A 16,801-nucleotide genomic window follows, 5' to 3' on the forward strand; every position below is an offset into this window, starting at 1 on the left:
TTCCATTACGAAGCAGGAGCAGAAGCTATTGCATGTCAGAATCAAGAAGACCAAATGACATTGACAGTGTCTGTTTAGTAAAGCCCAACGTTGTCCTTGGGAAAAAGCTGAACTAGGAAACATGAACAGATTCTGTAACTCACTAATCTTATTTTCAATATATCATGAATTACCATGTGTCCTTTTTTTATTTAATCACCCAGAATATATAATGAGGGTTACCTGTCGAGCGTCTGTAACAGGTGCTACTGCACAGAACTGACACAATAAGTTTGTACGTCTCGGCACAAAATCAAGAAAAGAGGATATCGGCCATTAGCGCAGAGAACGTCCCTTTGTCCCTAATAAAATAAGAATAATAATGAAAAATTACATCAAGCGCTTTATAATAAAAACTGAAGACACTAAACAAAAATTCCTAAGAGGTCATAAAACAAATGACAAACAAAAGGAAAAGTGTTTTTAAAAACTGCAGACGCATTGTTACACAATAAAACCTAAAAATCATTTCTGAAAGCAGCAGGTTGACAGTATAAGGAAGTAATCCTTAGACAAACGTCTCTGCTGCTAGGAGGAGGGAGGGGGGGGGGGGGGGGGGTTACAGAACCCTAAACTACTATTTTAATGTGTTTCTCGTATCCCAGTAAAGACGAGACGGGTCAAAAGGTCTTCTTCATCTCAACTCCATGGCATTCGGCTACGCCGTCAACATGTGAGTGGCAGCATCGCAGAACAAGGAGAGCAAAAATGGGTTTTACACATGCTGAGGATTTGGGACAAACTAGAAAATCACGGTCTGTGTGAAGAGTAATGAGTCAGAAACAGAGAGAGAGCCGAGAGTCACTGGGGCTCCATAATTATTTTTCCACAAACTGTAAAGGAGCCGAGAAGAAAAAAAAGAGAACAGCCTTCTTTCATCTCTGTCAAACTGCAGGTTTTGTTCCATAATTGCTGTTGAATAAGAAGTCGGCCAAAAGCATCAGCGTGCGCTTACTGGAGGTCTACAGGTGAGTTGGCATTTTTTTTCTTCTCATTTTAAGATGCTAAAACTTTGGCTTGATGAGTAGATGATCGAGAAACAATTCAAGGTAATTATTCAGGCTTTGAGTGGCGTAATAGACCAAAGCGAAGCTTGGGAACTCTCTTGTGGCGGTTAGCTTTAAAGACTGGACTCAACCGGAGGCCACAACGGCTGGAAGGAATTGTTTTCATTACTTGCGTTAACATTGTGAGTCACAATGCTTTGCTCCCCCGTCTTTTACTTTAGTAAAAATACTGCTGTTGTGAAAGCACTTGATAAGCAGCAAATGACGCACTCACAGCAGCACTGTGTTTTCAGCTTTCGGGAGGTTAAGTCACTTTAAAAAAAGTTCAGCCCAATTCAGCCCACCTCGGCTAAGGAAATCATTTCAGGAGCGGCCTTAGCCGTCAGCACGGACCTCTCTCCAGTGAGCTGTCTTTGGTACAGACAAGACAAGCGCAGCCTTTTTTCCCACCGTTGCATTGTTCTCTTTCCGTCTCTACGGCTCTCTGAAGAGAGAGAGAGAGAGCGACAAAGAATAAACCCCAGGTACATCAGTAAGACGGAATACCTCGGCGCAGAATACATCATGGCGTCACAATACAGATTTGACCTTACATGGCCTTCAGTACAAAAACATGAAGGCATTTTAATGGAGGATTTGGTCACATAACTTATGTTGCTCATGCACACCCACACCCACACACACCCACAGAACCTAAATGGCCACTTATGTAAATGCAGGTGAACAACATAATAGGAATGCACCCGAGCAACATTTCCCCGCGGTGCAGCCCAACTCTAAGTTTACTCCAAACAGTGTCAACATCATGAGTCAACACGGGCCTCTTGTTATGGTTGTGGGGGATTCATGTCACAGTGGATATGCAGCCTGTGTGATTGGACAAACACAAATCCAACGTTATTCTGTTTGTGGAGATGCTGGAAAGTGAGCTGGAGACTCCGGAGATTTCCCGAGGTTAGCGGCATCAGACACAAAAAACAAATACGCCGACAAAATCAGAATTAACCTTTTCTGGCTCCGCGGGTCCCTGAAATTCAGCTGTGATTTACGTTTTGGACATATTTAGTATTACGAGGTGTGGAATAAAGGTTGTGTTAAAGTGAGTTAATTACTGTACAATATGTGCAACATATATTTCCTTTTGTAAAGTTTAATATTGGTAGGCTTCAGTATCGCATTGAGAAATGAAAGGTACTACAGAGATTACATAAAATTGAATGCTACCCATCAAGGGCATTAAGAGTTTTATTCGACAAAATGTGTGCAACATGTGATTTATAATAACAAAGTTCTACATCCTATATTTATGTTTAGTTGGTAATATAGAAGCAGCAAGCTGTTCAGCAATTCACCCTGCAAGAAATAAACATTTTTGTTGAAGCCATTATGTGCCAACAAATGGACACAGCATTGCATTATTGAGGATGATATTAAATAGCAAGCGAGACAGGATATTATGATTGACCTCACCTTCTGGGGTGCACATATTTGAATCAGAGCAAAAGGAACGATTGCATTGCTCTGTTTCATCGTTCCAGCTGGGCGCTTGAATGATGGCACACAACAATTTAATCTCAGAGCAAAAAAGAGGCGATGGCATGAGAAAAAAAAAAAACAGAAACCTGTAAGACATGAATTCATACACCTCAGCCCCCTATTCTGTCCTCATTATCATCCTCTCATCATTTAGACAAGGACTTGGCATAAGCTGTGCCCCCAGCATGCCTCAGCACCACGTTGGGCCAAATTTATGGAATCTCTCTCCCCATCGTTGGCTCATAACACATCTCATTTACACGCCTCTTCGACCGATATGTGTTATGTTGCAAAGCAAACAATGAAGGATTGGACCGGACTAATAGATCTTACCCGGTTTGAAATGGACGTTTGGTTAACAGAAGGTTTTACTGAAATGAAATGAATCACGGCAGGTAATTAAGACAGCTTGTCAATGTAATATTCTTTTGGAGCCAATTCTCCTCTCGGAGTTGAATTTTGATACCATGGTGCAGCATCCGCCGGCCGACTTAGACATTTTCATATTCTGCCCATGAGCTCCGATGCCCCGGGGAACTCACAGATTATGGAGAAGAACTGTGCGGAACAGTATTTTTTAGTATTGATTGCACACAAACACGCAGTTCTTGAGAGTTTCTCTGCATGCAGTATACACATATATGTGTATACTGCATGCAGAGAAACTCTTCATGCTCATCATTGTGTGTGAGCTCGTGTGTATCCAAAGTGATGTGAACGTAAAGCCCATTCTATCTGCATTAAACACATGTTATTCACACACAAACACACACGTCTATGCAAACCTAGTTTCCAGGAGCCCCTTCAAATGTGGACACTACAGATTAAATCGCCCCCACCCGCCGTACGCTAAAAAGCCACGGCCTTAAGTGTCCTTTGCGCTGCTACGGTACATGTCGTCTATTCATCGCTACATGGATAAAATGGAAACACCGTGAGCAAATATGTTCACGTTATTGAATTATTATTTTTTTTTTGACTAAACACGCCTCTGCTTTAAATTTAGCAGCTGGCGACTACGCAACGAAAACTGGTGACATATGTGCGTGTGTGTGGCTGTCACCAGGGAGGGAAGAAGAGTCACTCCACAGAGTTGTGTAATTAGCAAGACTGCTTTACATTTGGCAAACGCAGTCAACGCTTATTTAATCACCGTCTGGTATTTTATCGTCATGTCGTTTACAATATGGAGATTTATTTATTTAGGACTCCAAACCCCAAACACACACAGACGGCTGTTTTTGTGACTTTTGCAAACATAACCACCACGTGCCTAACCACAACCTTTAACCAAACCTCACCCCCCCCCAAAAAAACTCTTTATTCCCAAAAGGGGGGGTGAAGTCCGCACTAGGCAAGTGTTTAAAAAGACTAATACAAGTACACACAATCCCACGCACACACACTTTTTTTCTTCAGTATAAGTGCATCAGATAGTTGGCCTTTCAGTGTCCGGCAGAGATACAAAACCGCAGGGATACAGTGTCACGGGGAGGTGGCTCTCTCTGGGCACGCGGGAGAATTGGGACAGGGCGATGCTGAGGGCTCCGGGGCGGTAAAATGTTATTATCACGATAGCGGGCTAAACGGTTTCTGGCGGGACAGAGAGGAGACAGTCTATCCGATGGGAGGGGATGAATAAGCCATGAAGCCAGGCAGCAGAGGCACTGGTCTGAGTTAATGTAGCCTCGCTATGGTAAACCTCTGATGCACACACACACACACAAATGTGTGCACAGCAGCACACGCACGCGAGCGCACAAATTCATATCAAAATCAAATCTCAAACTGTGCAGTAGAACTGGGTCACGGAGTGCCTCTCCTACTGAGAGCATGAAGTTTTACAGATAACAGGGAGAGCAAAAGGGGAACTACAGCTGGATACTGAGAGGGCAAGAAAATGAACGCAAAGCTTCCAGCATGACCGAAATAGAAATATGAAAACTGGAAAGCGTGTCAGTAATTTGGCACACGCGCTTTGACTCTATATACATAATGTGCAAGCAAATACACTCCCGTACATTGGACGCATTTTTTTCATACTACCTATTGTCCCATTCAGACAACAGTATACTCGTTTGTGGTTGGGGGAGGGAGGCTCACCTCCCCCCTTTTTGGAGATAATAATCTTTCCACCGATGTGTATACATAGCATGCATTATTGAGGGACCTCTGCAGCGCTGACATCCTTCCAGCTCCTGTTGCACAGCGGTTGTGTTGCTCGTCCCTTGTCCCCGTTTTAACCGTGCTGGATTTAGAAATGCGCGTGTCTGCAGAGCCAAACTCCACCCGGCAGGAGGAAGCAGGTACAGCACTATTTTCAGCTTATTCAGTGAGAAACGTCTACAGAGCTTACGCGAGGCAAGGAGAGAACCAGCAAATGTATGCAAATTTATTTCTCACTTGAGATTGGAATAAAACGCAACAAAACCGAGAACAAATGACGATTTGAGAATAAACCAGAGAAACAGAGAATCCTTCTTACGTCGCTATCATTAGCTCTCACACTTCAATACCGACCCTGCAGAAAATGCTACGGATTATGTGAAGTGTGCGTTTGCAAAAAGCAGACAATCGAGAACCCAAAATATGTTGTTATTGCACAGTCAAAAAAAACCTTCCACATCTAGGTACAACAGCTGCGTCATTCTGTGAGAATAATGGCCTCGAGGGAATCCAGCAATGACTCTGAATCCATATAACAGACCGGGGGAGATTTAATAGACGCTCCGAGCAGCCAATGTGCTGCACTGTGGGACGGCCTGTTTGGTGTGCAGGAGGGTTGATTGTGATAACTGATAGGAATAACAAAAACAAATAAAGGATTGCAGCTTTAAAGAAAATATGATTGAGTTTTTGCAACCTTACTGTTACATTCAACGGTTAGTATCGGATCTTTTGAAATCTTCTTACGAATGTCCAGCAAGACATTAACCACACCTGCATGAAGTCTAAGCTGCACAGGAAACAACTTTGTTAGGTGTTTTATTTTTTGGATAAAAATAACAGGTGACCTCAGAGTTGACACTCATTCCGCTGTTAACTCAGACATGCAAAACATACGTGAGCCTTTAAATACAATTTTTACAGAAGAATCATGAGGCAAACTTGAACTGACCTCAAAACATCAAACATTCCATTAGTCCAGTTTCCTTTTGTGGAGGAGCACACGATTTGAAAGAAACTACTCAATTCAAGATCCAGCCTTTTTTCCTGTTGTATCTTGGTGTGTGCGTTTGTGTGTTGTTGATCGTGAGTGTCCAACTGTTCCTTTTTACTTGTGTGAGTGCTTCAGGTAGATGGCATTTCCTTAACCTCTCTTCAAGGGCTTGTGGTGCCTCCAAAAGACCAGTTCAGCCCGACATTCACTCATTCAAAGTGACCCGGATCAAACTCGTCGCGCCTCGCAGGGAATCAAAACCGACCCTGACGAGTGAAACAAGGAAGCGGGAGTGAGCCCTGAGAGAGGAGCCCAAGGGAAGAAAGAATTCCTGGAAAAAGGAATGAGGTTGCATCTGGCGAGTATAAAGCGAAGGTGTTCAAAGTCATATTGGCTTTTCAGATTCACACGCAGAGGACTCGATCCCCGTCCCGCGGGGAGGAAAGCGGTCCCTCATTCCCTCTGCTGAGCCCAAAGTAAACCCAAATCAAGTGTCTTCTTGGAGCAACTCAGCAGGTGGGGATTAGAACCCGGAGTTAAATGAAGCATCCGTCCCTTAAAACGCGCTCAAAGAATTTGCAGTTCTGTCCGCGTCAGTGCCGCAGCGTCCGAGCTGCTCGGCCAGCGGAAGTAATTGGAAGCGTGAATCACGGGCCCGTCCACAGGTCACACGGCCCACAGTGAACGGCACATGCTCCTCTGCTGCAGCGCGTTCCCATCGGATGGACCGACAAAGAGACAACCTATTAAAATCAACAAGATCTGATTGACACATAGCGCTGCGACACCGGCAGCAGATCCTCAGGCCATGACGACTTTGTACGATACCAGTAATTATTTAGCGATATACAGGTTTTAAACTACCACGCTTGAATAATCTGTTGTTTGGTGAATTGTGCTACAAAAATGCTTCCACAGTTTATCCTTGATTTAGTGAAACCATTTGAAAGCCCCAGGAGGTAAAATCATCATTTCATCAGAAGGAAAAATAAATATTGAAGCAAAAACTTTGCTTTGGCATTAAAGTGTGGGATGACCGATACTTCAAGAAATACTCTTGCTGACCGTGTAGCCTTTAGTATAGTGTTTCCCATACTGCACATTCTAAAGTGACAGCAACCTGTGAATACTAAAGCAAACTTTGGACATTGAAAAAAAAAAAAACTTATTTTGGTTTCCACAATGTTAAAAAGCATTTTGGTAGAATTCCGAATATCATGGGATGACTTCTCGTTATTCTTAGGAATAAAAAAAACTAACTACTGAATGACAAAAAAAACCCAAACAGTGTGACAACAGGGGGAGTAAAATGACATTTCTCTGCTGTTCTGCTGCAAGTGTGCATGCAAAAAAAACCACGTGGCGTTCTCTTCATACTGCAGCTCATAGAGTCAATCATGGGAGACGCAATTATACCTCGTGACATGGGATCACCTAGAGGAAATGAAAAGAAAAACAATAGAGAGTAGAAAGGGGGGAGATTGCCCAAGGGGAATATTTTCAGACACAAATATGAGCGTGAAGAGAAAAGGACATTCAGTTTTACGACATAAACTAGAAATAGAGAGCGGTCATTTTCTGCACTCTGTATGCAAACGCAGCGGATGATGAAATAAATGTCAGAATGCTTGTTGTTGAGTTAAACTAGATTATCAGGTTGGTAGAGCGTGTCCAATGCAGTGACCGCCACGGCTGTAGCAACTAAAGTACGAGTCTTGACCCCTGTAATTATCTTCTTAAAACATCTGAATTACATTAAAACCGTTTGAATCTGACAGCTATTGATAAGAACGCTATCTGGGGTGGTGATGGTGTGCAGGGTGAGGTTAGTTCTCTATGCAAACATATGAGGATAATTTAATCAGTTGCCTAGTTAACTTGGTTGGGGTTGAAAACACTTTGTATCGTAAAGGCTCATTACCAGGGAAAGGCAAGAGACCGGAGTGGGTTTATATGTTCCACAGCTGAAAGGTCCATATGAAATATTTAACTCACCAGCGCACAAATAAGCACAAATACATTTAATGATAAGATCAATGTTAATGATTAAATATTTTTTACTAAGGTGTGTGATAAGAACTGCAATTGAATGAGTAAAAGGTTTCATTAGAACTGTAATGATGCCTTTCACAGTCCAACAATCATCTCGCAAAAATAGTAGATGATGGATGAGGGTAAACAACTGTTAATTAAAAATCTTTTTTTTATTTGTTGTAAAAGAACACTTGTTTTATTTAGTAAAAAACAGGCACGTAAAAGCAGATCGTTCTGCATAGTCGGTGATCGTCTGATCTGGTGCCACAAATAACTTCACGTTTCTGCCTAAACTTACAACATTAGTTCAAGTTAAAGTGAAATGCAAAGAACTCAGTCAAAACAGGCCACAGCTATTTCCTAATTCTATGTGCAATGCATGCACTTAGCATCATGTTGACGGTAAATCGTCTCGTAACTTCCATGTAAAATAACTAAACCTACCTGCACGCATCATTTCACGCTTGTCAAATCTCGGGGGCCATTTATTAATAGATCAGAGGTGTCAACCCTAACCCTAACCCACACATCACTTTATTTAGTCAGTTGAGACAGATTCTCAATTTTAGAGTTAGAAAAAAACATTTACGGCAAACCCACGCTCATGAAGATACTTGTTTAACGTTACATGAAATCTGCACCAGGAAGAGGAGGCGGGTCCATGTCGCTAAAAAACTGAGATCGGCTTGTGCCGTTCTGACAAAGGAACCTTCCACCGACCACTTTTCGCACCCGGCGTCACTCTGATCTGCAGGAGAAAACCAACAGGGTGTCTGAATGGTAAATTTTTGAACTTCTCATCCAACCACAATCTAATTCACTCTATCCAGATGGCACGATTTATCTGCATGTTGTATTTTTTTTTGTGTGTGTCTTTTTGAACGACGACGAGCCCAAATGAAGTGGGAGTAACGAGGCTATTTTTAAAATGTAAGGAGTAGAGAGTACAGATATTTGCGTGAAAATGTAAGGAGTGGAAGTAAAAGGTCGCCTGAAAAAGAAATACTCCAGTAAAGTATAGATGCCCAAAATTTCTACTTAAGTAAGGTAACGAGGTATTTGTACTTTGTTACTTGACACCTCTGTAATAGACACAATGAGTCATGAGTCCAGCACTTCATGGGGAGGACACACCATCAATCAGGTCCAGTGCTTATCGGTTGTATCAACGCGTCCTCCAAAAGGCAAAGCGCTAATCTTTGTGGAAAAACCACTAATCATATCGTTGGTGTCCTGTCTTTAAGGACTTTGGTGCTCTTATGTTAAGAGGATGAGAAGGGATAGGAAGCGCTTCATAAAAATAAATATCAATTGCTTCTTTTCCTTTTGACTTTCACAGCAAGGCCGCGTCCACGCTCCGTACAGCACGTGTGCCAATCCTCAGGAATCAAACACAACATACACATCTTTTCCTTTTCATTGCATTCGTTTCGTTGACGCCTGCATTCATTCCCTGTCCCCATTTCCGACAGAAAAAGAGATCAGAGTGCTGTAGTGCCGCACGCTAACGCAACATCTGTGATATCAACAGATACTGTTGCCACATCTGCGTTCCCCCCCCCACCCTCCCAACTCATTTTGGTTTGATTTCTGAGTTGTTCTGTCAGTTCCTGTGTGAGGAAGCATAATGGTCGGACTCCGGAGTCAGAGTTTTATTTAGCCTTGAGGAAACACAGAGAGCGATGAACGCGGTGTGACAGAGACACGCACTCACCTGAGACTCAAGGTCAGCCGCTCATCTTTAGCCCTCAGCAGCTCGCCGACTGAAAACGTGGCACTGCCCAGGAAGCTGCTCTGTACAACCGGGCAGAGAAGAAAGGAAACAGGCGGTTAACGCGCGGCAAAGTACGACTGCAGCAAGGAAACTGATAAAAGTCACCACAATATAGAGAGTCACACTTTTTTACCATCGGGGGCTTTTCGATGGTATCGTGGAGGTGTTAGAAACAGCTAATTGAGTCCGAAATTACTGTGAGAACTTGTGATCTAAGAAGGCTGAGATGGGAGATGCCGCATGTATGTGAAGATGTAAGGCACTCGGGACATCTCTAGTGTGTTCCGTTCACCTTGCCCCCCCCCCCTTTCTTCTCTGCTGCCCTGACAATTTGGGTTTGCTGCAGGCACGATGTGAACACGGGGTGTGAGCACACAGCAACTGGGTCATGGAGATAGACGTAAGGGATGAGCCCATCAATAAAGAAGAGAGATGATCTACATTTGTACAAAACACACACACACACGCACACACACACACAAACACCTGCTCTCACATTCCCTCAACGCAATGCACAGATGTGTGCACACTCCCACACACACAGGAAACCTGTAACACCATTAAAGGACTAAGACTGTGCCAAGGACACAAGCTGCTTAGAACAAAGCCAAAGCACAGTGTTGGTAATTAGCAGCATGTGTAAAGGTGAAGCAAAATGTTGCATTAATTAAACTATCCAGAGCCTAATTACACTCTCCTGTGAGTTACCGAGACAGTGTCAATTATGGCCCTTTACCTATTCAATTCAGATTTTTGTAAAACATTTTTATGAGAAACCTTTTACAATAGAGACAGTTTTGCTAAACGTAATGCATAAGGGTCATAAGTCGAGGTGTTTCCTGTATTGTAAGCGAACCCACACATTCACTACGGTACTCAGTATCCTACTCGCCACACACAAAACAGAGGAGACTTTTGAAATGAATCAGCATCGGAGGCGAGAGTCCTGACCTCTGCTGCAAGCAACAGTTGTTTTTCATGTTAAGATAATCTGCAGAGCATTTCCTCACTGCATTGATCCAAAATGTTGTCTATGAAATATATATATATATATATATATATATATATATATATATATATATATATTTGAACTACACCAGAGTGCAACAAGGTACCTTATTAGTCCAGACCCAAAGATATTCATTTTATTACCATTATTTAGTATTTGGCCATTTCCCTTCGACTGAATAGCCATGAATTTCTTTTTTTTTTAATTGCACGAGCCGCATGCTAACGTGCTCTTTTTGATTCACATTTCTTTGTCTTTCCTTCGATTGTTTGGCTTCCCTTTAACCTTTGGTCTCCTACCACATGCACCGCTCTCACTTGCTCCCCCACCTTTTTTTCTTAGTCCCCCGCATCAGATGAAAAAAAAAGGGCATCCTGTCTGCTGACCTTTTCTCTCAATCATTTCCTCCCCGATCATTTTCCTGCCACCCAAATCCCCCGTATGCTTAAAGCAAAAGAAGCTTTCCGCTGCCCGGGCCCACTCAGCGGCAGGCAGACGCAGCCGCTCAAGCGCGCGTGCGCACGCGGAAAGAGAAAGAGACCAAAGCCGAGGTCTGTTGCTGGAGCTATAACCAAAAGAAAAACACAACAGTATATTGAAACTTTTGGAACACATTGGGTTTTTTAAATGAAGCTCAATGTGCTCAGATAAAACACACAGGTTGATACAGCGCGCTGCCACGTCTGAACAGCACGGTGCCGATCCCGGTTTGCCCTGATGACCCGGAGCACTCGGCTCAAAAGGCCATTACGCGCGGTGGGGGGGGACATTAAATCCCCGCGTGGTCGTTAGTCGCACGCCGGCACAGACCGTCGGGGAAGATGGTATCAGGAATCCATTCCGTTACATCTTTTTATGGCCCGCTCACGATGAAGGCCTTAAAAGTAATGAAGCTCTGGAGACGGTCCTCTTACGCAAGATCAAAGTGACTGTACCGCGGAAAATGAGAGAACGATGAGGGCAAAGGGAGGAGCGAGAGTGAGAAAAGAAGACAAACGATGCTCTTCCGGGATCATGGAGGATTGATTATGATGGCCTCGCTCTGTTCCCCTTCTCACATGCTCTGGCTCTTCCCCCCCCAATCCATCTTTTTCCCGCCCGCGCTCGCTCCTCCGTGAGGCTGGTTCCATCGGCCGTGCCGGGTGGCACGCTGCAGGACAAAAACTTTTGATCCATGATCTCTTTTACCAGCTCACAGCACACGGCGAGGCATTTTTCCACACCTAACCTAACCGAACCGACGAAAAAAAAAAACGGAAGACACCTGAGGAGGACACCTGAGATGCACCGTCCACGGGCCATCCCGAGGCCCGGTCAGTGGAGCCGCGGAGGCGACGGTGGTCTGTCCATCGCTTGGCGGAGCTAAACAGTCCGGCTCAAGCTGTTGATGTATTGATTTTCTGCGCGCCTTTGGGTGACGGTGTGGGACACACTCGCGTAGACACACACACACACACACACACACACACACACACACACACACACACACACACACACTAACTCTTTCCTCGATCGTTCCCTTGCTGTCCTTCACTCCCACGGGCTGCAGGCAGAACCTGGAGGAGAGGCCGTTCATTCGGCGGTTGTGCCAACAAGTGGGTCCTCTATAAATAGCAGCAGTGACAGTTTTTGCTGAATAATAAGTATCTGGCCGAAATGTATGAATGCAAACCGATGGATCCCATGGAGGTCAGCACATGAACACACAGCTCCTTCACTACAATTAGTGTTTTGCAAATTGGCCTAATTAATTCGTCGGTGATGCCGTGACGCGGCGTTTATACTAACATGCAAATGTGTGCACTCAGTGAGATCTCTCAAACACACACGCACACACACACACGCACACAGTATATATAAACAGACACACATGAACATAGACAAGGAACTCCACTTACGGTTGCTTTGCACACAATCCGAGCACCAGCAAGCGAGAAAGACAGTGAGGGAAGAGCTACCGAGATGAGGAGAGACTGAAATAAAAATAAAAAGTGCAAGGGACGAAACGGGATGTCATTTGCTCGGTCTTCCCCCTAGTGAGCTTCAGGACGTTTCCTCCCACAGACCTCCCTGCGGCCGCCAGCTAGAGGAACTCCATGGGCTGTAGTCACCCTAAGAAAGAGCAGCCGGCTGACACGGCCGCTGCAAACACCGCAGACACGACGCACGGCGCACAGTTGGACCCGCAGACTGCAGCCTCCGCTGTGACTGAGAAGTGACTGCTGGCGTAACCACTGTTGCTGCTGTGGCTGCCTTGACAGAAAGCGAGAGAGAGAGAGAGAGAGAGAGAGAGAGAGGAGGGCGGGAGGGAGGGAGGAGGAGGGAGCCACAAGAGGGGAGGGGAGTCGAGAAACACAAGCAGTTGGAGATGAAGAGAGGGAAGAAGGAGGAGGAGGGTGGAACAACACAGAAGAGGAAGAGACGGGCAGAAAGGAAGCAAGACAGACAATTAATGGGAACCAAGATAGCAACACAGAGAAGAGAGAGAGAGAGAGAGAGAGAGAGACACCTCCCGTGTGTCACACCTCGGCCTGCAGCCTGTGACTCACAGAGCCAACAGGAAAAGAAGCATTTGTCATGGCTACTTGAATTAACACGAATTCCGACCACATGGTGCGAGGCGCAGGAGTGCGCCTGCGACTCGGGTAAACACTTCACAAACACACACTGACACGCTGGAGGATCACACAAGAGGCTTGTTGAAACAACTCGGCTGAAAAACAGAAAATCAATCCATCCATTTTGAGACACGGAGACAATGACGGACAGACCCACACAACCACCCCGCTGACACCCGGCTTAGGTGTGAAATGTCTGGGCTCGAACCTCGGATTAAGCGGGGTTTAATTCACCCGTGCCGACAAAGGGGGATGAGTAATTCTGGCAGAACAAAGGACACACTAACACCGGCTCTTATCAGCGCGGGCAGGTACACAAGCAAACACAATAAGAAACGCACACACACACGCACACGTAACCGCCGGCTAACGCTTGGAAGAGACACACAAACGGTAACTGCAAAGAACGCACACGGAGCCCTGGAGGTCACGGCGATGAGTCGTCGACCCGTGCTAATGACGGAGGTGGGCGGGTGCGGAACCAGACTGCGTGGGCGGGAACATGGGATTTAAAGCGGTCTTCATTACCATGACGATTGACCACAGCCGCCAAAGTCAGATAACGAAGGGTTGCACAAAAGGCTGCTAAACGGTGCTGGTGCATACTGCCTCATTTTGTGTGATCACTGATTCGCTGTTTTTTTTTTGTCTGTGCATACTCTAGAAGCCCGCCCTGCAATTGGAATTCATAACGAAACGGACAAACCTGCAAGTTTGATTCATTCTTTTGAAGTCTGACATGTCGCGCCAGGCATATTTCAGAGCGTTGAAGCTGTGAATTCCTGAAAAGCACACCGGTGCCGTCAGGGATTGCTGTTCGACCCACGAGGGAGTGACAGCGAGATCCTCCTTGTGGCAGTGGCAAGTGGGTGGCATTAAACTTGAGAGCCCCACCCCCTACACGGAACCCGCCGGTCCAAACCTAAAATTAGCCTCTGTAATAAGAAGACGGGGGCTCACGTGTCTCAAATAAAATTAAATAAAATAAAATATTTACCGCAGCTGACCTGTCGTACAAATAACAGTTGTTTCTGGGAAAAATTGGCTCCTCCCACCCAGCGTGCCGTTGTGACGCCGACTGATTTGCTGGCGATTGCCGCTGCCTGCCACAAAGTTGCCACCCACTTGCCACTGCCACAAGGAGGATCTCGGCCCTACTGCCACGAGGCACCGGCGAGGCATGTCTTGATTCCTACCTTGATTCCTGCCTCTTAGCATGTTTTCTCTTAGCCAGCACTCACTGCCCCCTTTAACACGCTACCACCGCTGCACACAGGCCCCACACATTATTCAAGGACCTGTGAATCTGTAGGCGGTGGACGTGTTGGTCCGTGTAACGATCGTAGCACGAATGCTACTGGCTGCTGACGGCAACAAGGGATCTTAAACAACCAGACCGACCCTCCCCCCCAAACCTCCAAACACCCAAACCCAGACAAACTCAGACAAAAGCAGCGGGCCGTGTTCTCCCAGGATGAGCTGAGATTCTCCTTCTCAGCTGTCCACCCGGCGACATTGTCCTCCCGTTTTTCCCCTGTCCCGTTCGTTTCGTGGCTCTCCACCTTGAACTCATTCCCCTGTCGACAGACCCGAGCTCACCCACTTGTGTCCTTCCCCACCTATTCCTTCAATGCGTTAACAATAGATTACATAAGAGAGACCAGCAGACAGCATCGGTATTATCTTTCTCAAAAGATTTTTTCCGTATTGGCTTGTATATATGAGACAAAAGCGGTATTATACAAGAATGCTGCTATGAACTTTACTTTAAAGGTCTCTGTAGACCGGGAACATTGTGCGAGATTTATTTCCAAATGTATATATTCTTTCAATCTTTTTCTTCCTTTTCATGAGCTCTTTTTTACGCACAGCCTGAATATTAAAATAAATATTCAAAAATCGGTGTACTACATTTTGCCTCCGAAGGCAGAAGCAAGATAGAAGACTTTCTCAGATCTCCTTCTTTATGCTCCCACGTGTCACAATAAAAGGCCGAGACATACACGATGAATGACAAGTTCCCTCAGAGCGTTGAGCCAAAAGGAAGCTAAATAAAATAGCTTACAGTAACTGATGTACATCGGCCCCCACGGACATAAAAAAACATATTAAGATCAAGAGTTGTCTTATATACAATGCAAATACGACATGATTGAGTCAGTTAATGAGCGATTTCTAATTGTTGTGGTCTGTGTGGGAAAAGTACAGTGATGACGGGTGCTTCTTGTTCTGTACCAACGCCGGTCCTGCGTGTGTAATGTGAGGAAGATTTACCCGAGTCTAATAATAACGATTTGTGCTTGGATACGAAATACTTTGATGTGTTAGTCTGGTGGTTTCGGTGCCTTTAAATGCCTTATTCATCGTTTGTACTATTTGTGTCAGCTTTATGAATAACCTTTGAGATGTATCAAAGGCACCAAACGTTCTTACTATAAAACAAAAACCCCTCTGGGTCAGATTTAATATAAAGAAAACTAAACTCTGGATCTTTTTCAAGACAAGAAAGCTTACCCAGGGTAAAAATCATAGAAGTGGGCTTTTAATTGGCGTAGTTTTTCATGACTTAACTTTGGTGCTCACATAATTTAGGGATAATTCTTATCTATCTTTAGAGTCAGACAAGTGTAAATTACCATGAAAACACACGCAGGGTGTAAGAAAAATCTATATCTAAAGTAAATTATGGAGTGAGCCGTGGAGAATAACAAGGGATACCTTGCCGTGCATAATGATGCAGAACTGAATCGATGTTTTAATATTTGGTTGATGTTGAAATCGGAGCAACAATGGTGCAGTTTTGTTGATACGTAATTCATTTGAGAGTTTAAAAAGTCAACTTTTTGAGGAATCCAGCTCGCTGTGTTGAAATATGGGCCGTAATGACAAACAAACTCAATCATTATCTCACGTCCCTTTAAAGTGTTGCACTGAATATCAATTCTGCATATTTTGGGGGAGTGGAGATCTACGACCGACCGAGACATTTCACTCACAATTCACAAGCATTCAACAGTTCAACAAAATCTTTCATCATCTAAAAACCGCAAACTGAACGAACTGACGTCCTTGAGCAAGTCACTCAACCACAAGCTTCTCATCGCCTTGAATTGCAGTGTGGCCGCTGTTGGTCTCTGAGTGCATGTGTGAATGTTTGAAGGACAAAAGCAAACTATGTTTAAGAGCTCGTGTCATAGAACCCCTCGATAAATGTGAGCGTGGACAAGGCAGTCGGACATCAAAAAATGGCTGAACTGAAGGGTAAATACTCACTTAGAGGCGGGGGGGTAACTCCTCTGAGGGCCCCTTTCCCTTTCAGCCACCCTGCGCACAGAGATATCGACAGAGCCACAGAACGTGGCAGCGCACTGAGCGTTTAATATTCCTCTTTTTCCACAACAGCGTTTGCCAAGTTGCTCTGGTTCTCCGTGGTAGAAGGCGAAAATAACACTACAACGCGGCTGTTCGAGCTTGCTCTCACAAACATTCTTCAGCTTGTCAATGCTTGCCCCCGAAAACGAAAGCCTTTCCTTCCACTTTATTGTTTTTTCCCGCTTCTTCCATTCCTGCTCTGGCTTATTGGATCTGGGTTTGGCTGCTGTCCATTCAGGGCCGTCAAACTCT

General features: G+C 44.8%; 1 protein-coding gene across 12 annotated transcripts in view; it reads right to left on the reverse strand.

Moving 5' to 3' along the window:
- The window catches only part of inpp4b (inositol polyphosphate-4-phosphatase type II B), a 90,272-nt gene that overhangs the window by 43,482 nt on the left and 29,989 nt on the right, over positions 1 to 16,801 (reverse strand). For 7 of the 12 annotated variants that reach the window (XM_040185634.2, XM_078109105.1, XM_078109106.1 and 4 more), the window contains one exon: positions 9,491 to 9,570. In XM_040185634.2, coding sequence (XP_040041568.2) covers positions 9,491 to 9,570 — 80 coding nt within the window. Of the gene's footprint in view, positions 1 to 9,490; positions 9,571 to 9,746; positions 9,765 to 12,457; positions 13,630 to 16,450 lie in introns of those variants that run through there. The other 5 variants (XM_078109108.1, XM_040185637.2, XM_078109107.1 and 2 more) reach the window with 3 other exon arrangements.

The sequence above is a fragment of the Gasterosteus aculeatus genome, chromosome 9 (genome assembly GCF_964276395.1).
Source record: "Gasterosteus aculeatus chromosome 9, fGasAcu3.hap1.1, whole genome shotgun sequence".
Taxonomy (NCBI): Eukaryota; Metazoa; Chordata; class Actinopteri; order Perciformes; family Gasterosteidae; genus Gasterosteus; species Gasterosteus aculeatus.